This window comes from Callospermophilus lateralis, chromosome 5 (genome assembly GCF_048772815.1).
Source record: "Callospermophilus lateralis isolate mCalLat2 chromosome 5, mCalLat2.hap1, whole genome shotgun sequence".
NCBI classification, from domain to species: Eukaryota; Metazoa; Chordata; class Mammalia; order Rodentia; family Sciuridae; genus Callospermophilus; species Callospermophilus lateralis.
In genome coordinates this window covers 130,190,159-130,215,647 of record NC_135309.1, presented here as the reverse complement: position 1 = coordinate 130,215,647, position 25,489 = coordinate 130,190,159, and the positions used below count along the sequence as shown (strand labels likewise).

The window sequence follows — 25,489 nt, the reverse complement described above, 5'->3', positions numbered from 1 at the left end:
GTCTTAACCGCTAACCTCCCCACGACGCACCCAAGTGGAGGCTGGGAAGCTGGGGACCGAGAAGTGACTTCACCTAAAGTGGGATGCGCAGTCCGTTGTGGGTCTCGAAGGTGTAGATACTTCCAGCTTCTTTCATTGGTCCTTCTGGGTTGTCGTGGAGTTTTTCAAGAGGCGGAGGGATCCCAAGGCTGCTCAGACCTGACGTTCCTCAGTAGCGCTTTACCGCCACCTTGGGGTGTTGTCGATAAATCTTTGCTACTATGCTGGTGGATGTTGGAAGCTAGACTTTTGGACAGTGACGTAGCTAGAACACTTAAGCATGACTACTAAGATGTTTAGGAAAAAAAAAAAAAAAAAAAACTGCAAACAGGGATGCTTGAAACTAACTGTTTGCAGGGACTGCGACTAGGTGCTTCCCATCTCCCTGCTTCGCAGTTTTGGGTACTGCCTTCATCACGGAAACATCTACCTTAGAAAAAGGACCAGCCCCAAAGAAAACGCCTCTTACAGAGGGACATTTTTTCACCTTTCTTATCGTTTCTCAAAATAAGTGTCAAATGGAAAGGAAGGGCAGCAGTGTAATAAATAACATAGTTCAAGGAATGTTTAATCTCAAGCAAATTCCTAGGCTGTCCACAGAATCTCAGTTTCTCAACCACAGAACTTTTCATTGCTTGTCACAGTCTACAATTTGAGTGCTTTTAGCCATGTTAAGGGCACACTTTCTGTCTGAATACAGTTGTTTCATAATAGTCTTGGGTTTCTGGAGCTGAGGGACAACATAGATGACCTCCTGTGAACCAAAGCAGAACAAATTGTTGGTTTTCTGTCTCTCTCTAGTCAATTTACTACCTAAAGACACTGATCCATTTACACAACATATACTGAGTGCTATGTGTGCCAGGCACTTTGGTAACAAGGCTACAAAATTACTTTATGGAGGATATTCTAGTAGTGGATATTGGCCATAATGAAGCAAACAAGCTGGGCAGATTGTGGTAGGCACTTACAGGAAGTAAACTGAGTGGATATTAGAGTTGAGAGAAGAGTAACCTGACAAGTAGTTAGGGAGGCTTCTTTGAAGAAATATTTTTGCTAATACCTAAAATATGAAGAAGCCCAGAGTGAGGAGCTAAAAAGAGAACCTTGTGCCCCTTCAACTCATTGACATGATCACTACAAATCTAGTAATTCTTTTCTCTTCATTGTTTTCCTTTGTTGCTTTATCTTAACTTTAGATGTGAGGAGTCTGATTATTTATTTCTTTTGTGGTGCTATTATTTTATTTTTGAATTGAACTCAGGGCCTTGTGCATGCGATGCAAGCATTTTACCAGCTGAGCTATATTCCCAGCCCCAGCCTGATCTTTTTAAATAGAAAATTAGAACATTTCTGGTTGTCTGGTAGTATAATCTTACATTCTTTTTAGATGTGAGTTTTTGTTCTTTCCATAGGCAAGGCTACAATAAGCACTTTTGGTGAGGACATTTCTGTTAATTCCACACATTTTGCAGCATAAATCTTTCTGTATGTTCAAAAGAAATGAAATCCAATTCATGAGACAGTTTAAATAAAACAGTCTTGGCTGAAGTACTTGATCCTTAGCTTGCAATATTGCCTAGGCTTGCTTGTTTGTTGTTTTGTTTAGATTTAGTTATCTTTTAATAGTTCTTTGGGAGTAGAAACTAAATAGCAGTTACTGGATACAAAAAATAGTGAATATGACACAAGATTAAAAACAGCAAAAAATTCATAATTTTACAAAAGTTTCATAAATCTGACATTAAATGAAAGAGTTCAAAATAGTTCTTTATTAATAAAATTTATTGTATGTACATAAAAATTTTGCAAGTTAGGTAAAATACAACCAAAGTTAATTGTCAATTCTCATAGTCATGTAGAAGTAATACATGCAATTTCTTGGCTTACTAATAATTTTGTACCAGTCATTTGAAACAACATCCTCAAGATTTAATAATAATTCCATTTTTCACTTTTTAGAGTTTGATAAAAGACAATCAATATCCTGAAGAATTTTGGAAGTTTTTTCCAATGCTACTGATACTTTCTTTTCATTAAATTCTTCTAACAAGGTTTCTGAAGATCTTGGTTTATAATAATCAGAAGACTGTTCATTTTTCTTGTTAGAAATCTGGTTTAGGATACCACTATTCTCCAGTAGCACTGAGTTACTTAATTAAGGAGCTTTTCCCCACATTTTAAAAATTACATAAATATTTTTATTTTTAGAAATCCTGGCTTTCATATCAAAATATTATTTCTCAATAAGATTGCTTGGATTCATAATAAAGTAGGGACTTCAGAAATTAGAACTACCCCTTATACATGATGAAACACATTATAAAGGAGGGGGAATATTTACATGTGTGTTTGTATTGAGGCTTGATGATAAGGAGGAAATGAATGAAAATCTCAGTAACGTTTCATGTTCTTAAGTGTTATAAAAATGGAACAAGAATAGCAATGACAGGATTATAAGCAATCTGTGTAGTGTCTTTTATTTTCTAAGTAAAAGAAATCTAAAGTAAAAAAAGGCCTTTCCTCTGTTCCAGAACTACTTTTATTATTTCAGTAACATTCAAAAACCACAAGAGAAAACAAGTTTAAATAAGTGGGGTGAGAATGTACAGAATGAAAGTTTTCATAAAAGAAGTCAGAAGTGGGTACTTAATAATTTTAATAATTTAGAATAATATAAGTGATAAAGTCCCCAAAGAACGCCTTTACCCTAGTTCACTGTTCCTTGTTCAAGTTAACATGATGTACCTTCCATAAATAAGAAAACATCTTAAATATTTGCTGACTCAATAAAGCTCTACAATATATAAAGTATGGATTAATATTTCATAAATTTTATCCATGAATTAAGCCTAGAATTGAAGGGGATTAATTCTGCAGTATAGTACATTCTTTTTGGGGGTGGGGGTGGATATCGGGGATTAACTCAGGGGCACTTGGCCACTGAGCCATATCCCAGCCCTATTTTGTATTTTATTTAGAGACAGGGTCTCACTGAGTTGCTTAGCGCCTGGCTTTTGCTGGGGCTGGCTTTGAACTCAAGATCCTCTTGCCTCAGCCTCCCAAACAGCTGGGATTACAGGCATGCACCACCATGCCCAGCAGGACAGTACATTCTTTTTAAAGGATACAGTTAAACTTCTGTATCTTTTCAAGTTCAGAAGCAACAGACCTGTGCAAAAAAAAAAAAACAAAAAAAAAAAACAGAAAAAAAGTAAGTTCATGCTGATTTTTTTTTTTTGGTACCAGGTATTGAACCCAGGAGCACTTAACCGTAGAGTCACATCCCAAGCCCCTCTTTTTGTTTTGAGACAGGGTCTAAGTTGCTTAGGGCCTTGCTAAATCACTGAGGCTAGCTTTGACCTTGCAATCCTCCTGTCTCAGTCTCCAGAGTCACTGGAATTATGCATGTACACCACCATACCTGGCATGCTGATTCTTTTTTATTTATGAAATTTCAATAAGCATTTTTTTCCAAAAATGTTAAGAATTCTCTTTATATTAGCTTTACTTAGCAGCAAGTTGACTTAACTGATATTTACTGAATGCTTTTAAAGGACAATGAATAAGTCTCCAAAGATTTTGTAATCAAGTATTGATATTTTAAGGTTACAGGTTTTCCTACTAATTCTTCGTACTAACCCGGAATACCTTCTACTCTTTCTCTCTAAAGTATACCTGAACTTTAATAACCTATTAAATCCCATCCCTTCTAGGAAAGATGTGACCTCTCACTGAATTTTTACAGCATTTATGTTAATCATATACTTAAATATTCAAGAGAAGACATTACAATTAACTTTTTGATCTTCCTACCTAGATTGTCTCTCAGAAAAAAAAGATCTTTTAAAATTTTTCTTACTTTTCATTGGTTTAATGATTAATTTTAGAAAGGCCTTGTTTATAGAGAACTCTTAAAATTAGATGGTTTGGGAGGTCCCAAGTTTTTACACAGTTAAATTAAACATTAAAACATAACTCTTTAAATTTCTTCTGGAATAGACTATTAACTTATTTCATTTAGCTCTTACCATGTATGAAAAATAGACAATGAGTATGAGGTATAGGTTTGAATGTATAAAACTAGCAGAACCCCATACATGTGTGTTCTTTTACCTTATGAAGCTAGAATGATATGTGAGCAGTAGCATACAATTACAAATGATGTAAACTTGACTTTCTATAAAAAATTAGTGAGGACATTAGTCTAAAAACATGTTTTTATTCAAGTTACTTGAAAAGGCTATTTTAGCTGGGTGCAGCGGCACACACCTATAATCCCAGTTTTTTAGTCAGCTTTTTCGCTGCTGTGACCAAAAGACCTGACAAAAACAATTAGAGGAGTACAGTTTATCTGGGGGCTCATGGTTTCAGAGGTTTCAGTCCATAGATAACCAGCTCCATTCCTCAGGACTGAGGTGAAGAAAACATCATGGCAGAAGGATGTGGTAGAGGACACCAAGTCAGGATATGGCCACCAATAAGCAGAGACAGAGACTAAGCTCAGCTCTCAAAATATATACCCCAAAGGCACACTCCCAATGACCCACCTCCAGTCACACCCTACCTCTCCTACAGTCACCACTCAATCCCTTGTCAGGGGATTAATGAATTGATTAGGTTAATATTCCCATAACCCAATCATTTTACCTCTAAACTTTCTTTCATTGACTCATACAGGAGCTTTTGCTGAACACCTAATTTAAACCATAACATCCAGCAACTTGGGAAGCTGCAGCAGGAGGATCACAAGTTTGAGGCCATCCTTATCAACTTAGCAAGACCCTGTCTCAAAAAAAAAAACAAAAAAAAAAAACAAAAAACAAAGGGCTGGGGATGTGGCTCAGCAGTAAAGTATCTCTGGATTCCCAATATTAAAAAAGGGAATGTGGCTTTATTGGCTTTACTACAATGGGTTATATGTACCTTCTTGCCACCTTGCAATCTTTTCTTTTCCTTGTATACTAGTTTATGGATGTAAATGAGAGAGATCTTTGGTCATTTTAAGCATCTGTGGAAAAGAACTTGGATATAACTTACTCCAAAGCCTGCAGACTTATCATCATTGCAAATCACCTTTAGCATAATACAAAATTTTTTTCTGGCATAAGCAACCATAACAATCTTTAATTCTATTGCTCACATAATGAACCAACTTCTTATGAAATATATTCTGCACTCTTTTTTGACTAACATCCATATTAAAATGTCCAACTAATAAGCTAATAATGGTGAGGCAGAAAAAACTGAAATATGATTTAGGTAGCTGTTCATTATATAATCTCTTTTTCCTTCAGCCAACTCTGACAAGAAAACAAATCACAGTGGAAATGTCTTATCCTTTGCAAGGGGATAGAGCTACTCCTCAATTCCTTTATCTTATCTCTCTGCTGCTGCTTCCATCCTTCCACCCACAGCTTCCATAAACAATGTGCACTTTCACTTTTTGGTATTTCTTGACAGCTATTCTTTTTCAGCTTTTATATAAGAAGTCTGCATTTTACAAATGCCAGTTGTGGTGAAGTGATCACTTTTATAGCCATGCATAATTTCCTTTTCTTCTAAACTGTTTCTTTTTTATATTTATTTTTTATTTGGACACAATACCTTTATTTTATTTATTTATTTTTATGTGTTGCTGAGGATCAAACCCAGGGCCTCACATGTGCTTGGCAAGCACTCTACCACTGAGCCACCACCCCAGCCCCTAAACTGTTTTTTATTAATTACTCAAGCAACTTTTCAGCATTAGCTGAAGGATGCATCTGGAAAGGTAAATCCTTACATACTTGAGATTTTCAAATAATACCTACTGATTTGATGTGATTTGTTCCAAGAAGTAACTTAGGTTCCTAAATTGTTTCTGGTATCCTTTTCCAGTATATTCAGATTATACCGTCACTGATATGAATCTGCTGAATGACTTCTTCCTGTCGTTTTCCAGTTTAGGAACTGTATTTACTTCAAATTTGAACTGTATTTACAACAAGATCCATTGATCCATAAAAATCCATCCTATACCCCCTAGCAGAAATCATCTGCTCCATAAAAACTATCTTCTCACTATCTCCATAGGCCAAAAGATTCTTTTTGCCGCTGCCCTTGCTTGCTTCCTACACTTATTTTTTCTAAATAGTCCTTTACAGCCTGGTCCTAGTCCTCTGCAAACTGAAAGGCACATAGAAGGGACTGAAATACTTGATTTGTTATTTGCTAATTAATTTTGGGCAAGTAATTAATATGACAGAAATTATTTAAAAATCAACTTTTGCTGAAAGCTTGTTAGTCAACATTTTATTCCCATTAATACTAATCCCCTTTACATCTTCCATGAACTTTTGAAGTTATCATATGTAAAAGCCTTTCATTTTGAAATTTTCAATGCAAAGTTTTCTGTTCCTCAGATGAAATATGAAATATAATAAATTAAGATCAGATTTGAAATAATTTTCAAGTTTAAAGTATTAAAAGCATTATAGGAGTAAAATATATTTAAAACTAATAAGTTTTCTTGAGAAAACAGTTTCAGGGGTACTACTTGATACTTTAATTTCTATATATTAGTTGGCTCTTCTAGACAGATTAAAAGAAATATAAATACCAATTTTCTTCAGGAATAGAAGCTGAAGGATGTGTGAGCATCTCTCTTGGACTAATCTGGGTAAGTCTTCTGCACCATGATGTTACTGTTGTCACATATCTAGAATGAATACATTAAAATAAATAATTGAAAATGAACTTTTATGTGTTCTACACAAGTATACAAAAAATGGAAAAATCATTAAAACAATTTGGAAAAAAGGACAAATAAAAAATTAATTTTCTAAATCTCCCTCATTAGACAAAAAGGCAAGCCTTATCTATTTTACATAAAAAATAAAATGATTTATTCACAGTCATAACAAAGATAACATTTAAGTCAAAATGAAGGTAATATTTGAATTTCACTTAAAGCTCAAATTCAAGTATTCAAATTTTCCTTTTGGTTTTTCAAAGTAAATTGAGTTTCCTTAAATTTATCATGAAAATATATCTACACATAAGACTATATGAGCATTTTCTTACTAAATTTAAACCAGAAAACACCATTAATATGTACATATGTACATGAACACACACATAATTATAACTGAATACACAAAACAAATATTGAGTTTAATAAAGTCGAATAGAAAATGAATTCAAGAGGTAAAAAAGCAATTCTTTTGTTAACACTGTCAAGTAAAATTGCTAAAATGTCAAGACTACCACAAGTGTAATTACCATAACTAATAACAAATCACAAAAACTCAAAAAGTATATTCATAAAAACTGATTTCAAGAATCTTCCCAATTTTAAGAATCATTATCAGCTAGTTTAAATTTTACTTTATAGAATATACATACTTTTTGTTAATCATGACTGCAAACCTTATTTCATATTGGTTAGAAGATCAGAATTGGTTAGCACAGTTGACCATAGTCTAATCACCATAGCAAGTCAGTTATGTCTGTTATATATTTTAAAAAAATAACTTAAATACAAGGAAGTGTAATTAAAGTAGAACTTAGTTATGCTAAATGTCAGCAGAGCTGAACACTGAAGCCTGATGAAATTACTTCATTCATATTATCCATATGGAAAAACTAAAAATGTATAGAACATTTAAATAATGTTTATATGCTTCCTTTCTGTCACTTGAAGTATGAAAATATTTTTTTTTCAGTGCCAGGGAGCAAACCCAGGGTCTCATGAGTACTAGGCAAGTCCTTTACCACATTCCCAGCCAAAAATGATTTTTAAAATTGCTTTTTCAGTACCTTTCATATGGTCCAGGGTGTTCAATTTCAATTAACTCATCTTGTCCATCAGGAAAAGTTAACTTACACCAACCTAACTTGAGTCCTTGATTCACCTTAAAAAACAAGGAGGAAAGGTAAATTTTATCAGGTAAATTTAAAAAGCAGGAAGTTATCCATTAACAAGATTTTAATTAACAAAAACATAAACAATCTCTTCTAACTTCATTATCAGTTTAAGAAAATAAGTAGACTGAATCATGAAAATTTTATTTTGACAATTTAAACATTATATTTTGCACAACAATGGGTATCAGTCACCACTCACATAATTATTAAGAGAATAAAAATACTAATCCCTTGTGCTGTAATGAGTTATCTTTATAAAAATGACTAATTTTGCTACACTGTTCTGACTTGCTAAGAAATCCAATGAAATCAGTAAAGTCTCTTGACAGATTTGATACCTAAAAAATTTGAGACAATGTGATTTTGTTTTCTTTGTTCTATATTCCATGGGTAAACAACAATAAAAATTATATTCCAAACTATAGATAAGAAACTATAGCTAAGGGTAATGTATATTTCAAAAAAAAGCAAAAAAGGTAGAATTTTGAATGTTTTCACCAAAAAGAAATAATAAATGTCTAAGGAAATATATTTATCCTGATCTGAACATTATACAATAAATACATGTATCAAAACACCACACAGTGCCCCATAAATATGTTCAATTTTTATGTCAGTTAAAGATGCTTCAATAAATCTTAACTCTACACAAAAAAGATTTCAGCTGGGCACAGTGGCACATTCCTGTAATCCTAGTAACGTAGGAGGCTGAGGCCAGAGGATCACACATTTGAGGGCAGGCAGCTTCAGCAATGTAGTGAGGCCCTAAACAACTTAGTTAGACCCTGTCTCAAAATGAAAAATAAAAGGGGTTGGGGATATGGCTCATTGGTAAAGCACCTCTGGGTTCAATCCCCAGTACGAAAACAAAAACAAAACAAAACATGTAGATTTCAATCTGAAGGATACTTACCTGTCTTTTTTCAACAGAAGAGCTGAAATTCCAATTTAGGGTTACAGTAATGCCATCTACAAAGATAGCATGTACTTTGTCATCAGAGTAGGCAAGAAATCTTCCCATGTTGGGTATGAATGATTCTTGCAAAAGCAAAGGCAATATATTGCTATCATTTATTCCAGATTTCTAAAATCAAGTAAATTTAAAAAGCAGGAAGTTATCCATTAACAAGATTTTAATTAACATTAATGAACTCTGAGGCAATTTCCCATTCTGATTCAGAAGTTTAATACTGTAGAATTCTTAAGTATGTTTTAACTTTTCCAGAAGAGGATACCCAAAATAGTCTTATTTCACAAGTAGATTAAGTTTTAACATCTTTGTAAAACTATTGTTCTCCTCTACATAAAAAAATAGACAAAAATTAGGAAATATGGCAACATAGAGGTTTACAATTCAGTGAGTATGGATAAAAAAAGAAATGTCTGAGAATCATTTCCTCCAAATCAGAATTAAAGAATTTATTTTTATAGTATAATAAATGTAAAATACACATCACATGATTTATACTATGTTTCAAATACAATCAATTCCCAGTCCCTTTCCCTCCATTAATAGCAAAAACAAACTGCCTAGGGGCTTGGCTCAGAGACAGAGTGCATGCTTAGCATGCTCAAGGCCCTAGGATCAATCCCCAGCGCCTCCACCATCCCCCCCACACAAATAATTAAAAGTTTGATTTTTCAATGTTTGTCAATTAGGTGGGTATTTTTTGAATAATATTGAATAAGCCAATATTAATGTTACAAGAAATTTCTCTCACAACTTGTTTGAAAACAGTTTGATCTTAGAAGTATGATATAAATAATAAAACAATTTTTTAAAATCTTGATTTTGAAATAACTTTAATATACCATTTTCCAGCAGCATATGCAATAGTTATGACTTAAAGAAAGTCTCGTCTTGGCACAATGTTGGAGAATTCTGTGAACATGAAAAAAATTCCTTAAACATTTGCAAATAATGACATCTTCCCATTTTTAGTAACCCATCCACAATGCCATGTAATATTTTAGATGACAAGCAAATGATTTCCACTGAAACAGGTTTTGAATTCTTTTTTTCTAGAAATCCTTAATCCCCTAGAAAGTAACTACTGTTGTTTTCCTCTACACTAATTTTTCCTAGTTAAGGCTATTCCTTCAATTTTTATCAATAAAATGACTCCACGGAGAGAATTAAAAGATGTTCCTTTTTAAGAGGTGATAGATTTACAGGCCTGAAAGGTTTAGCATAATCTAAAAATGGTGGGTAAGTAAGTCAACTATTTCTGGTATAACAGATTACAAATTCTGCTCCTTTAAATCTATTTTGAAAATTGCTTATAGACGTAAATTTATAAAAATAAATGATTTAATTCAATAATTCATTTTCATTATTCTGGGTGTCACAAATTAAGAGAATGTTAAAAATAAGTGTACTTTATCTGTAATATACTTTCATAAATCTCTATTAATTTGAGGATAACAAAGAATTAGGAAGTTTTTCAAAAGTATCATAAAAACCCCAACTTGATTTGAAGAATAATAATGATGCCACACTGACCTACAGTAAAGGCGCTTATTTCCTCTAAGCACTTGGTCACCATATATGAATGTTTCCCTATAGTTTTAAAGCCAGAAGTATTCTTGTAATGATATAGATTACCTTATTTTATAAATTATGAGAATAAGGGCTGGGGCTGTAGCCCAGTGGTAGAATGCTTGCCTCACACATGTGAGGCACAGGGTTCAATCCTTAGCAACACATAAAAATAAATAAATAAAGATATTGTGTCCACCTTTACAAAAATAAAAAATTAAAAAAAAGTAAATTATGAGAATAGAAAAGTTAACATTTTACCAAAGACAAAGACTTTTATTTTACCTGCCAATTATTCTCATCTTTAACCAAAGGAAAATGTATCAAGGTTTACAGATGTACAACACTTGGGTGCAACAGAATGTGAAGAAATTACCTGGTGGCCTGCTTAATCAGAGAACATACAGAGAACGGATTTCCTGGTCTATCTGGAGGAAGGTTATTTACTGAGTAAGTTTTCTCTTCTCTCTGAAAATTAGTTTAAAATGAAAAATCTCATTAATAACATATTTTGCCAGCCAGGCATGGTGGTACATGTCTGTAATCTCAGTGGCTCAGGAGGCTGAGGCAAAAGGATCACAAATTCAAAACCAGTCTCAACAACTTAGTGAGGCTCTTAAGCAACTCAGGGAGACCCTGTCTCTAAATAAAATATAAAAAAGGGCTGAGGATATGGCTCAGTGTTTAAGTGCCCCTGGGCTCAATCTTTATACCAATAATGATTATTATTATTATTTGCCTTTATTACCTTTTTATTGAAAATGTTTTTACATAGTAATAAGGCAGCATTTATTTTAATAGTCTAACACTATAATACCTGTATATTTCAAAGGTTTTCTATGATGCCTTTCCATTGTCCAATTTTTTTTAAAGTATAGAATTACACATATACACTCTTTTTATTTATTTATTTTTTTGCTGCTGTGATCCAAAAAAACCCGACAAGAACAATATTCAGGAGGACAAATTTATTTTTGGTTTCAGAGGTCTTAGTCCATAGATAGCTGGCTCCATTCCTCGGGGCTCTAGGTGAGGCTGAACATCATGGTGAAAGAGTGGTGGAGGGAAGCAGCTTACAAGTTGATCAGGAAGCAGAGAGAGACTCCACTTGCCGGATATAAAATGTTTACCCCAAAGACACACCCCTAATGTACACCTCCTCCAGCCATACCCTACCTGCCTCAGTTACCACTCAGGTAATCCCCATTAGGGGATTAATTCACTGATTGGGTTATGGCTCTCATAACCCAATCATTTCACCTCTGAACGTTCTTGTATTATCTCACATATGAGCTTTTAGGAGTCACCTACTATCTAAACCATAGCACCACTCAATAATTCTAATAGCCTATAACTTACTGTCCAATTTAAATCTTGGCTATACATAAACTAATGTAACAAAACTAATTTTCCTACATATTAGCAGAAACTTTATGTCATAAGCCACTCTTTTACCTGAAGAGAAAAGGCTATATAGGTTTTAAAAATAACTATTTTAATTGGATGAATATATCATTTTGTTAAATTTTATTAATGGAAGACCTATTGCTATAGTTGGTGGAAGACAATATTATTTACACAGTTTTTTTTTTTTTTTTTTTGGGGGGGTGGTGCTGGGGATTGAACCCAGGGTATCATGAATGGGAGGCAAGAACTCTACCACTGTGCCACATGTCCAGCCCTGCAGGTTCTTAAAATTAAAAGGAAAAAACAATTATTATTTTGTTATTCCTTCTGCATTTTCTCTTAGACCTGCTAGTGTTTCCTAGGGCTTGTCTCAAGGCTTTCTTTTTGACTTCCTGATTTCTTTTTAGGTAATCCCAACAGGGCTTAAAGCTATGTCACAATAAATAATCAGAAGTGGCTAACATGTGTGGAGCAGACACTGTATGACAAGTACTACGCTATATACTTCACATGTATTATTTCATTTATTCCTTAATTCTGAAATAAAAATTATTAATACCTAATTTCTACATGAGAAAACTGGGGCTGAGGGCTAAGTAGCAATAGAGATCTAATTTGAACCACAGAGAGTGTAGCTTATCCTCTTTACTATCAGGGAAAGAAGATTGGTTTCTAAGTCAGACAGATAATTGCAGGTCTCCTTCTTACTAACTATAATGATGGCCAGGCTATAACTTTTTAAAACAGAACTTCTGATCAATTTTACTTGATGTTATCAAGTTGTCCCCATGAAGGCTGAACCAATGTATACTCCAACCAACACTATGAGAAGCACCCTTTTACCAAACCTTTTAGGGCAGTGATGCTACCAATTTAGTTTTAGACAATTTGATAAGTGAAAAATGGCATATCATTGTTGTTATAATTTGTATTTAAGTAATTTGACATAAGTAGCAAAGCTGGTCATGCTTTCAAGTATTAAGGGTTTTTCATTTATATTGCCTTTTCTAAAGCTTAAATGATTCTTAAACTTTCCTCATTTTTCTATCAGGGGCTTTGGTGTGGGGGTTTTTGTTTTTGCCTTTTGGTCTTTTTACTGCTAATTTAGTGTGGAATTAGAATATTTTATTCATTTATCTTTCCCACATTATCTGACTTATGCGATTTTACATATTTAAAATTTAATACAAATTTGAAAATCTTCTCAAATTTCTTTTCTTTTATGCTTTCTGTTTTTCTGTATTTGTACCTTAAGGCCCCTCATATCCAAAGATTACAAACATTATTCTTCTATATTTTCTTCTAACAATTATAAAGCTTGCTTTCTTACATTTAGCTCTTTTTAATTTACCTGGAATTTATTTTGGAGTATGTATAAAAGCAAGAAGCAAAACAATTTTATCCCCCAAAAAGAGTCAATTGTTTTTAAAGCTTTTCATCAAAGCAATTAGAGAAGAATGGATGTGTTGAACAGAGCTCTGAGAAAAAAGCCCAAAGCAGTCCACCACAAATGAAAATCTTGTTTGGAAATTGGGTGTTTTTAATCCCAAAAGCTCATGCTTCTAAAGAACATTATATTTGCCTCATTAAAAAAAATCATCTCTCTCCCCCTGACAGCTTTGAGTAAAACTGAAACTCCATGAAGATGTTCTACATTTATCTTGCAATATTGCTCATTCCCTAACATACAACAGTCAGCAGTAAGACTATGCGTACTTAACTTATTTGCCTGTTGACTTGATTGGACACAACACATTCACATATTTACATATACATATGCATTATTAGTTCACACGTTCATCTCATTTCCTCATTTGTCTCTCTACTAGATTAAGAACTGCTGAGGGCAAGAACTCTTTCATCTTAACCAGTGCGCTTACCAATGTGCCTACCAAAGGGTAAGTGTTGATGTTTATTGAATGAATGAACACTCTCCTAGAAACAGACCTCTGTAGAAGAGCTGCTCAAATATATACTGAAACATTTACGAATGAAATGATTTTGGGGGTTTACTTAAAAAATAAATAGGGAATTTGGGGCAGATAGTGGGAAGTATAGATGAACAAGTTGGATAATGGTAACATAAGAATTCATTATATTTGTCTCTCTACTTTTGTACACGTTAGAAATTTTCCATAGTTAAAACACATCTCCCTACTGACTCTGATGATTTTATTACTTAAATACTCCACTCTGGGGCAAAGCATTTTATTCTATTCCTACCTATAAAACAAAATAATGTGATGTTATGGTAATTGCTATAATAAGGTGGACGTCAACTGTCAGATTGGCAGGAAACAATTTAAAACTCATCAACAAATACCCACATTATTATTTATATGGTCAGTAAACATGTTATGTTTCAGTGTTTTCAAAAACAGAACAATATTATTCAACCATCTAGTTGTATGTAAAGATGAATTAAGAGGTCTTAAACAATTACATAGTGGGTGGGAAATCTGCTTTATAATGTACAAATTTATTCATTCACCATAGTATACTGACTTAAAGTTACTGATTTCAGCATTTTCTACTGATTAAATTATATAACAGAGGAAATTTAGCTTCTGATTTAAACACAAATTGCTTAAGGTATTGAAGAATAGTGGGTTAGAATATAATAAAAATAAGGTGGTTATAACTAATCAGGTGCCAATGCTGATAGTAAGATTATATTAATTCTCCAGAATGAAGAGTTGGAAGCAGTGTTATATAAAAACGTATCTATATATATTCTGATTTATATCAAAACTCTCTCATAGTTTGCTTACCTCTTCTGATCCTTCTGGACTAGGATAATATGTAAAATAGTTCCCAAAATAGGCTCCCTCTGATTTGAAAACAGATCCATCTCCAGGATAAATCTCTATTGAGTTCACATTTTTATGAGTAAGCCTAAGGAAGAGAAATAATAATTGTTTTTCTAATTGAGATTAAAACACACCTAAAAGGAGTCATCAAAAAAGGGACTAAGCAAAGAAGTACTTTTTTGCTTATATAGAGAAGTGGGGATCATTTTATATTCTGAACCCAACCATATAAATCAACTTTTTTGCAAAAGATAAACAGGACACACAGAAGTTGTTTATGTATTTACTTCAACAACTAAACTCAGAGTTTCTGGAATTCAGGTATCTTGTCTCATTCTCACAGCATCCCCAATGCCAGTCATTGAGGCTGGTACATAAACAGTCACCAAGCTATGTCTACTGCATAGAAGTTCGATACGACACTTCCAGGACCTGAAAATAAACTTTAGTAAAGAAGTAACATAACCAATACCTGATGGTTGAAATATACCAACTGTGCAGGAAGCTGTCCCTTATAGATGACCAGTTATACCCAGAGCAGCCAGGTACAATCAAAGTATTGGTCATATACTATTTAAAAACTGAAGTTAAAAGTTAATTTTATTGGAACATATATGAAAAATATGTTGTCCGAAGTGGGTGGATCTTTACATAAGAAATGGAGAGCCCATGCTCACCAAAAAAAAATTATTTACCTCTGTTCTTCCAACATTATTCATGGAAGTCAAACTCTCCATCTGGCCAATAGTAATACCGTAAGTCATCAGAGAGGTTAAATAGTAATTGTTGAGTATAAAGGGGAATCACTGGGTAGGATATCATGGACTAGTGCTGGTACAGAGCAGTTACTCAGTGAGTATTTGCTTTGAATCTTTAATTTGCTATCGTCTTCTGTAATTCCATGTTCAATAGGTGACCTTGTGATATGGCTAATTCAGACAACTAGGTTTTCTGATGCTTAGAAGGAGTATCCTAAATAACTGATATGAATATGACATTCACTAACAAAACTGACTCCTGAATGGCTTTGGAATTGCTGCAAACATCTTGTAAACATGGTTTTTATGAGTGGGTCACAAGACCCATGTGCACCAATGACATTAGTTCTGAGACTTATAAAATGCAAGATAAAACACAGGAGCACAGTCTGCCCAGCAAAACGGTGTCCTCTTGCAAGTCTATCTGCAAAGATAGTCCCATCCCATCTATGACACTGTAAATAAGTACTTCTAACTCCAACACAGGTTCCTTACCTATATGTGACACCCTTATACCAAACCACTTTCACTAGTTCAGGATAGGAATATTCTTCACCAGACTCTCTCTGTGCAAGTGAATCACAAAAATTCCACCTGTAGAGGGTAAAATATAGTCTATTTAATTCTGGTTACTCCAAATAATTGTCTTAAAAGTCAGCAAAATAGTGCCACTGTAACAACATTAATTTCTTGCTTAACTCATTAGATCAAAGTAAAATAAAATATGAAAGTATATTAATGAAGTTTAAAAACAAATCTTTTTTCCATTATTTTCAATTGTATCAGTATTAGATCTCAGCACAATTATATATAAATCAACAGTTTTACTAATCTTTAAAATTTAGCCTGAATTCAAACAAAGATTTCCTAAAATGTTTATGGTGGGACAGGCATTATACTCTTAGGACCTAAGAACTCAAAAAAAAGCAGATCTAGTTCCTGCCCTCAGTGGAGATTCCACCTGGGCAGAAATGTTAAATAGTAATTGTTGAGTATAAAGGGGAATCACTGAATGCTATGGGCTTGTACAATGACCTAGCTTGTCTAAGATCTTTTGGACAACTACCTTAAAGAAGTGAGGTTTAGGCTGAGACATGGAAAATGAGCCAAAGTCAGCCAGTTCAGGGAAAGTGCTCCTGACATAGAAAAGAACAAGTGTAGTGGTAAAAGAGAACATGAGTGAACATTCTAGAGATTGCAAAAGTTCAGTTTAGCAAGAGTACAGAAAACAAGGGTAAAATAGTGAGAAAGCAGATACAGGAAGAGACTAGATCACGGAAGACCAATTAAGATTAAGGATAATGGTTAAGAAAAAGGATAATGGTTTTCAACCTAAAGTCAGTGGTAAGTAATTAAAAAAGCATAAAATCTCTTTTGAAACATAATCCTGGATTTTCCAATTTTAACAAGATAATCATGACTGAGTCATTCCCTTATTTTGTTTTAAATAACAAATGAGTACTTATATAGACTACCTGGGATCAAATTTCAATTCTATAAGTACTATCTATGTGGCTTTACTCAAGTTATTTAACATTTCTGGGTCTCAAGTTCCTCTACAATAAGGAGATGGTACTAGTACTTACCTCATGGGAGTACTTTGAGGATTAATTAGGTAAAGTACAACAGTGCCTGGCATTTAAGCTGTTTGTATTAGCTTACTCTAAGAACCATGGACAGATTCCTGTCCCATCACTTACCACATCTAATTAATTTTTTTAAAGATTTTTTTTTTTTGTCGTTGTAGATGGACAGCATTCCTTTATTGTATTTGTTTCATTTTTATGTGGTGCTAAGGATCAAACCCAGTGCCTCACACATGCTAGGTAAATGCTCTACCACTGAGCTACAGTCCCAGTCCCCAAATTAATTCTTTTAGGGATAGTAACCTTCACTAAACTCTATGTTGCTAGAAAGCAGTGGCTGGATCTTAAGTCATTTTCCCAGTCACTGTGCTTACCAAAGTATCTAGTGTAGAGTAAGCCTCCCCAAAACATTCAATGCATGGACATAGAATAAGAATTAGATATAACTTTTTGCTAAGAAAATTATTTACCATCTATTAAAAGCAAAGATTTGTGGCTGGGTGTGGTGGCACATGCCTGTAATCCCAGCAGCTCAGAAGGCTGAGGCAAAAGATCCAAAGTTCAAAACCAGCCCTAGCAACAGCGAGGTGCTAAGCAACTCAGTGTGACCCTGTCTCCAAGTAAAATACAAAATAGGGCTGGGGATGTGGATCAGTGGTCGAGTGCCCCTGAGTTCAATCCCCAGTACTCCCAAACAAACAAACAAATAAATAAATGCAGATTTGTGTCAATTAAATTAACTTTCCTTGTAAGTACTCCCAGATAATTTAGGAAGAAAATTATGCTTATGTAAAGACTAATTCTCATAAAAGCTTTATGACAAATAAACCATTCTTCCATTACCTGTGCAGGTGTGGGGCAGAACAGCTAAGTAACAGGGTCCTGGGAAGAACAGAAACCTCTTTTCTTCTTTCCTCTGAAACATCAGAAGTTAAAATTCTACTCGTGATATCTGCAGTTTTAGACATGTTGCTAACTTTATTTTGAAAATGAAGTGCTAAAGACAAAGGGTATCTCCATTCCTCTGGACAGGAGGCGACAGACCAGCACTGCTTTACCCATGTGTATACATATGTGTGATTTGTACCAGGAAAAGACAGCTCTCCCCTTTCTTCACTTCCATTTATAGAGTTTGTCTTCCCTAAAGTTTCTTTGAATTTTAAGACCTGGCAATAAAGCTCATTTTCTTTATTCTTCAGTCTTTGTCCTGATAAAGTCCCATATGTACAGATTTTGCTGTTTTTTTCAACTAGTCCACCTTTTGGGGCTTGATTATTTTTTTCTGAAAATACTACAGATGAATCTGGCTTTTGACTAACTTTACACAAAAAATGCACTGTAAATTCATGCTGAGATTTGGGCAGGCAAAGGTATGCATGACCATCTAAAGATGTTATCTTCACAGTGCCACTCTCTGTACATATCATGCTATCATCTGGATCGAGACTGGGCCATCTGACTTCAGAGATGTCAATGAAGATGCACTGCATTAAAAGAAAGGGCATGGTGAGTAATTTCTGTTAACAGTCATATTTTTCAATACTTTTTGAAAAACTTTTTCTTAGTTATACACAGACACAATATCTTTGTTTTGCTTATTTATTTTTATGTGGTGCTAAGGATTAAACCCAGTGCCTCACATGCGTGAGGCAAGCGTTCTGCCACTGAGCCACAATCTCAGCCCAACTTTTGATATTTAAATATCAAAGTTATTGAGAAAGCTCTTATTGCTTATTTGTATTTTTACTACTTAGATTGAAAAAATGGAGAGCCTAATATATAGTTGTCTAGAGAATATGTGATAGTTAACATTGTCTCTTTCAGTAAAAGAGGTAGAAAATACACACAAAATGAAAGAAGAAAAAAAAGTACCTTGATTATATTTAGTTAAACATATTTAGTGTCACAAATATTCTGTGGACTGTGCATAGACTATGTTGCGCATAGTAGCCTCCTGAGGGGATAAGTCTGGCACTGGGAACTCCTTGGGGCACTCCCCATAGGGACTGACCACCTGATAAGGTGAACTTCTCCCTCAAGCTCTGCCTAAGATCCCACATAGCACCTGAGATGGGTGTGACCTGCCAAGATGTCAATCAACATGCTGACTGCAAGACATCACAAAGCAAGATTCTACTCTTGAAACCTTACCCCTGCCTTTGATGTACCCCCTTAAATAAACCACCACAGCCATTTTGTCTTTGTCTAGTTCAAGAACCAATGTGGACTAGATCTATCAGAGGCTTCGCTTTTGTAAATATATTTCTGAGTGTGTTTTATTATTTGTTAATTATTTGAGATATTAAGATTCAGAGTGGCTTGGACTCCTCTGGGCAGAAGAACTCCCCCAATGAGATGCTGGCTGTCTTCCCCCCCAAAATTTAGATTTAAAATGTACACTGAATTAGAGATAAGTAGATTGGCATATCTTCCACCCTAAAAGTCTACTCTGAAAAATAATATAAATGAGGAAGGAATCTACACTGTGCTATATTTTTAAAATATATTTATTTTTTAGTTGTAGTTGGACACAATACCTTTGTTTATTTATTTTTTTAATGTGGTGCTGAGGATTGATCCTAGGCCCCCGGACATGTGGCATGCTGAGCTACTACCCCAGCCCTACCCTGTGCTATTTTACAATAAAAGCAATCAGAGCTTAACTGGTATGGAACTAGCACAAAAGTCACTTCCAGAACAATTCAGAAAATACAAAAACAGACTCATTCATATCTTAAATTGTTATAAGTGATAATGTATGCTTTTATATATTATCAAAGGGGAAAAGACAGGCTTACTTAATAAATGGTACTGGAATTACTAAATAGCTTTTGGGGAAATGGTGTCTTAGAAGGTTATCACATGGACTTAAAAAATAAGATAATATATATAAAGTATCTGCCAGATGATACATGGCATACCATAAACTAAAATAAATTCCCAGTGGCTTAAAGAGTAATTTAAAAAATTTTAACTACTTAAAGGTAAATTGATCCTGACAAATAGGAAAGAGACTCATAACAAATAACTGTGCCTGTTGTGTTTTTTCATCTAACATATAAACAGAGGTGGCGCATACTATCTTAATTAAATGTTTAATTAATTTGACATTTCGGCTTCCATGTATATAAAAACTTAACTTTAAAAAACCTATTGTCAAAAAAGACTCTGGAATTATACTGCCATCTATGTGACAATACTAAAATAAAGGCAGTATTTATTTTATGGCAAACCTGGTTTGTAAGAATGGTCAGGAACTTTTTTTTTTAGAATTAGACTATCTAATTATTCTATTGCAGAATCAGTGGCAAGCTACATAATTTCAATGAATAAAATTACTCAAAAGATACAATGAGGGGCCAGGGATGTAACTCAGTGGTAGAATGCTTGCTTAGCATGAGGGAAGCCTAGGTTACATCTCCAGCACTGAAAAAAAGGACAATGGGGAAACAAAACCCTTAAGACTAAGTTAAAGCTTACACCTTTTTACCACTCCTTTGCCACAATACAAAATAATACAATTATTCAGTAGGCAGTAAGCATCATAAAAGCATAAAGAGGTCTCAGAAAGATAGTCTTGGGTTATGGGTCAATGGTAGAGCCCTTGCTTATGCCTATCATGCCCAGGGCCCTGGGTTCAATACCCAGTACCAAAAAAAAAAAAAATACAGTAAATATAGTCTTCGGAGTTAGAGAAGTTTCAAATCCTAACTCGGCCACTTAGAATATTATTCCTAGTTCTTGGCACATATAGTAAACCTATAATAAATGATGGCTATTATTATTATTATTCCTCAAAATGTAAACTCAAATATAAGCAAAAGAATAAAATTTTTACACATGTAATTACATATTCCTACAGATTAGGCCCTTTGCATTCTATAGCTTGTTTCTACTCCCAAGTGTCCTAGGGAGGAAACAAACAAACAAACAAAAAACTGAACATTAAACTACCAGTTTCTAATTACCTATTCTCAAATCTTCATTTATAAAAATGAGGTTTGAGGGACTGGGGCTGTGGCTCAGTGGTAGAGTGCTTGCCTAGCATGCATGAGGCACTGGGTTCAATCCTCAGCACCACATAAAAATAAACAAATAAAATAAAGGTATTCTGCCTATCTACAACTACAATTTTTTTTTTTTTTAAATGAGGTTTGAAGAAAAATTACCTTTTTTCTTTCAGAAGGTATGATGCTTTCAGATAAAAAAAGGCAAGAAGCTGAAGAGTTTCGAAAATCTAGGGCTCGCTGTAGTTGCTCCTATAAAAAGAAATGTCAGATTTAATCTTTAAAAATATAAAAAGATTTGAAAATCAGTTTAGAATGACAGTAATCCAGAATACTAATTACCTTTCATATTCTAGCCCACTTCAACAATATTTTAGTATTAAAAATAGTAGTTTTACAACATTACTTACTCGGTAAGTGCTAATAACAAAGTGTGTCCTTTGACGAATTCTTTCTGGTTGTTCTAAAGGGTGTGCTGAAACAGGAGGTGACTTTTCAAATAAAAATTCAGAGCCACAGGGAGAAAGCTGCAATTTGGAACCATCAACATACTGGACCTGCACTGAATCATCTTCATAAAGTACCATTTGCACTTCGGCTGCCATTACAACAGGGTAAGAAGTCCTTTCAAGGCGAGACTGAAGGAAATGGAAACCACAATAGCAGATAGTTCTCTTAATGTACAAAAGTTCCACCAAAGTAAATAGATGCATTTTCTAAGAACATAAGAAAAACACTACCACTGCATTTACTTTTGCTGGAAGGAAAGTGATCTTTCTACAAACACTTTCAATGATCTAAAATTAACATAATTAACAAAATGCCTTGATTAGCTCCTAGGACTTCACTCCATAGGCACATAACCTAGAGGGAGAAGATAGCTCACAAATGTTAAAACTGTCTTTATCAGTTTTTGTAGTTTTACTTTTCCTGAGGTTTAATTTTCGTAAACTATATATATGCTCAGGATATAATTTCAAATAACAAGCAAATTACACTGTTGCAATAAGAATGCAGGGAATCATCTGAGGTACATGAGACTGAGAAGCTGATTCACAAGGAACTATTAAGCCTAAACCACTGAAAAAGAAATTCAACTACCTGGATTCTTGTCCCTAGCCTGGAGTTAAAAAAGTAATTCCATTACACTAGTGAATCAGCTAATTAAACTCCTAGTGTCTTACATTCATCCTCATTTCCTGAATTTGATTTCTTACCTCGAAATGATTATCTTGTGTTCTCCATACAGGTATAACGGAAGGGCAATTAGAGAACTAGGTTTCATTGATACTCCACATTTACTAGCTTATAGCCCCAGATTGTTTCATTTGTAAAATGGGTAGTAACAGGATTATGAGGATTAAATGAGAAAATACACATGACGGTGTCTAGCACAGTAAAAGTTGTCTTGTAAGAGCTCAATAATCTTATGAAATATTTTTATTCCTTTTCTAATACTTCCTGCTTCCCCTTCAATATTATCCCCTTGATTTCTCCAGTGATCAAGTTTCACTTGTCAGAAAAAATAACTTTCCATAAATAAGACCTTCCTGTTTTATCCCTATTTCCTATCCATAAACTTCTCAAATGTAGTAAAACTCTTATTGCCCACTTTTTCTTATCAATCTTGGATTCATTACAATTCAGCTTTCTCCTCTCCCTCTCTATTGAGACTGTTTCACAATAGTCACCACTGTCTTCTTAATACCAATGACTTCAGTCTTTATCCTACTAGAGATCTGATTAATCTGTGAAAATACTGTAAACCTTCCTTTGCACCAAATTTTCCCTTTTGCTACTACCACCACCTCACACCCCAGTTTGGGATGTGAGAGAAGTAAAGAGTTTCTCTCTACTTCTATTGCTCTCTTTAATCCTTTTTTTTTCTTTATTCCCTATATCAAGGATGCTTCAACCCTGACCTTAGTCCCCATTTCATCTCTTCTTACTAAACTTATGTTACTTTTAAGCTTCAGCCTGACTTTTTAAACCTCACCTCATTTAAACTGCATGTGATATAGCCCATAATCTTGTGTGGACTATGTCTGAACATAAGTATTTAGCTATATGGTCTCTTTTGAGGAAATCAAACAATTCTATCTTCCTCCAGAACTTTCAGCTAGCTGCTTGCTATTCTGGTAGGTTGCTTTCCATGTGTCCTACAGATAAATCAAATTCAATATGACTAAAATGGAGCTTAATCATTCCTACCCAAAGCATACTTCTAGGCTCAGGGGTAGAGCACTTGCCTAGTATTAAAAATAAATAAATAAGCAGATTTCTATAATATTCCCTAATCTCACTTTCACTCTTATCTCTTCCCTTAAGTCCAGTCTAAATTCAGTAGTCAAAGCAATCTTTTGAAATAAAAATCAGATCTATCATCTGCTGGCTTAAAATTCACTAATACGTTCCACTCTTACTTGGAATAAAATTCAAACTCCTAGACGTAGCCTACAAAAGGCCACACAATCTTGTCCTCTTTCTCTGTCTCCAAATGTTATCTCCTAACTCCCTTCCCCTTGTTCAGGACATTTAGTCATACTGGTCTTTTTAACATTCTTTAAATAAAATCTTTCCTATCTCAGAATCTTTGTACTGGTCTTTCTGACTTTTCCATGGTTCATCACATCATTAGTTCTTTGTCATCTTTAAGGTCTCAACATAAATGTCACTCCCAAAAAGGCCTAACTTGACCAACTAAGTTAAAGTTGCTCCCAATCACCTCCTATCCTACTTCATATTTTTTCTTCATAGAGTTTATTACTATCAAAAGTGACTGTTTTGCACTTTCCCATTAGGGTATAAACTCAAATAGGCAAGGACCTTTCCTATTTCCAAGGACAATTCTATCTCTGACACCTAAAACAGTATTAGGCAAATAACAATGGTATAATAAATATTCAGTGAATGATTAAAGAATAAATAATCACATTTAAAAATTCTTGCTCCCCTCAAGTTTGCAGTTTCAGTTAATGGCACTTAAAAGTGGATTAGCAATATGTATTTGAATTCTTACATGCCCCTATAACAAGTCCTGTTGATTCTCTCTCTTGAACTTGGCTTTCTTTATACCCACACTTTTTTTTTTTTTTTTTTTTTTAAATCAACTTTCTCCGTAACTTCTGCAGAAGTCTAGGACCTTTTCCCTGGCTTTTTTTTTTTCCCCTCTCTATTCCATCTCTAATATTGCTGTCTTAGGGAGCTTTCTACAAGTTAGGCCATACTGCTTCACATCCCTTGTTTACATACCTGTTAAATAGCAACAAATGGTAATGTTTCTATCACACACACACACACACACACACACACATACACACACATCCCTCAGATATGTCTCTCTGGTGTTTCAAGAAAAAAAGTGGTGCTTATTTTCTTATTCCAAATTGCATAAAACAGTTTCTATTATTGGCCAAGTTAAAAAAAAAAAAATAGCTGGGGTTGTGGCTCAGAGGTAGAGCACTTGCCTAGCATGTGTGAGGCACTGGGTTGGATCCTCAGCACCACATTAAGTAAAATAAAGACATTGTGTCAACCCATGACTAAAAAATAAATATTTAAAAAAAATAGCTTTACTGATGCATAATTACTTTTAATTATCTTTGGTACTGGAAATTTAACTCAGTGGTGCTTTACCACTGAACTGCATTCCCAGTCCTTTTTACTTTATTATTCTGAAGCAGGGTCTCACTAAATTGCTGAGGCTGGCTTAGAATTTGGGATCCTCTTGCCCCATCCTCTGGATTACAAGTGTAAACCACCGTGCCTGGCTATAACTGCCTTTTTATAAGGCTTAAATAATCAAGCATACACAAGAAACAATGTAGTGCTCAAAGTCCCTGACATATCACAAGAACCATAATCTGGCTCCAACCCTCATTTCCACTGTCTAATTACTGTTTGCGTTCTCACACCCAGCATATTACGTCAGAATTTAAGGACAGAAAAAACACAAACTAATCTGTTCTTGACATCACTGGGCAACTCACTTATCAAAACATGGTATCTAGTTACCGAAAAAGCCTCATTCGAACAACCACAAACGACACACTCACACAGCAGTTCTGAGCAGCAAGTTGTGGGAAGGAGGTCTCATGAGTTTTGTCAAAAAGCTTGAACCGCACAGCGTCCGCGCCTGCCCACGACTGCTTCTTCAGGAATACTTCTTGAATTTAAAAAAATTCTTGATGAAGGAAAACAATCAGTTGCAGAGGCCTTGGGCCACAGAAGAGGGTTTTGGCTGAGAAGTTTTGTGGTTAAATCCCAGCAGCGGGAGGTGGGCGGCAGCGCCAGCGGCGACAACTAGGAAAAAGGGGAAACTACAGCGGTTCGAACCTCCGCGCCGGGGAAGCAGCTATACGTCTCCGGAAGAAGAAAAACCGGAAGTCCCGCCCCAAGTCCCGGGCCACACCCCGGGTCGCTACCTGCAAAGGGA

The 25,489-nt window shown here is 34.5% G+C and overlaps 1 protein-coding gene across 4 annotated transcripts; it reads right to left on the bottom strand.

Annotated features, from left to right (window-relative positions):
- Positions 1-1,852: 1,852 nt before the first annotated feature.
- Positions 1,853-25,405, bottom strand: C5H5orf34 (chromosome 5 C5orf34 homolog). 4 transcript variants are annotated; one of them, XM_076856151.1, is made up of 13 exons: positions 25,110-25,405; positions 21,465-21,692; positions 21,217-21,306; positions 17,891-18,531; positions 15,957-16,055; positions 14,665-14,788; positions 10,863-10,954; positions 9,760-9,829; positions 8,861-9,031; positions 7,840-7,934; positions 6,641-6,739; positions 3,171-3,211; positions 1,853-2,184 (listed from the first exon to the last, which is right to left on the bottom strand). In XM_076856151.1, the coding sequence occupies exons 2-13, from the start codon at positions 21,657-21,659 to the stop codon at positions 1,991-1,993; spliced, it is 1,911 nt and encodes a 636-aa protein (XP_076712266.1). In that variant the 5' UTR covers positions 21,660-21,692; positions 25,110-25,405; the 3' UTR covers positions 1,853-1,990. The 4 variants fall into 4 exon arrangements, with proteins under 4 accessions (XP_076712266.1, XP_076712267.1, XP_076712265.1 ...); XM_076856152.2 differs by lacking the exon at positions 25,110-25,405 and adding an exon at positions 24,307-24,750; XM_076856150.1 differs by lacking the exon at positions 25,110-25,405 and having other exon boundaries at positions 21,465-22,000.
- Positions 25,406-25,489: the final 84 nt, after the last annotated feature.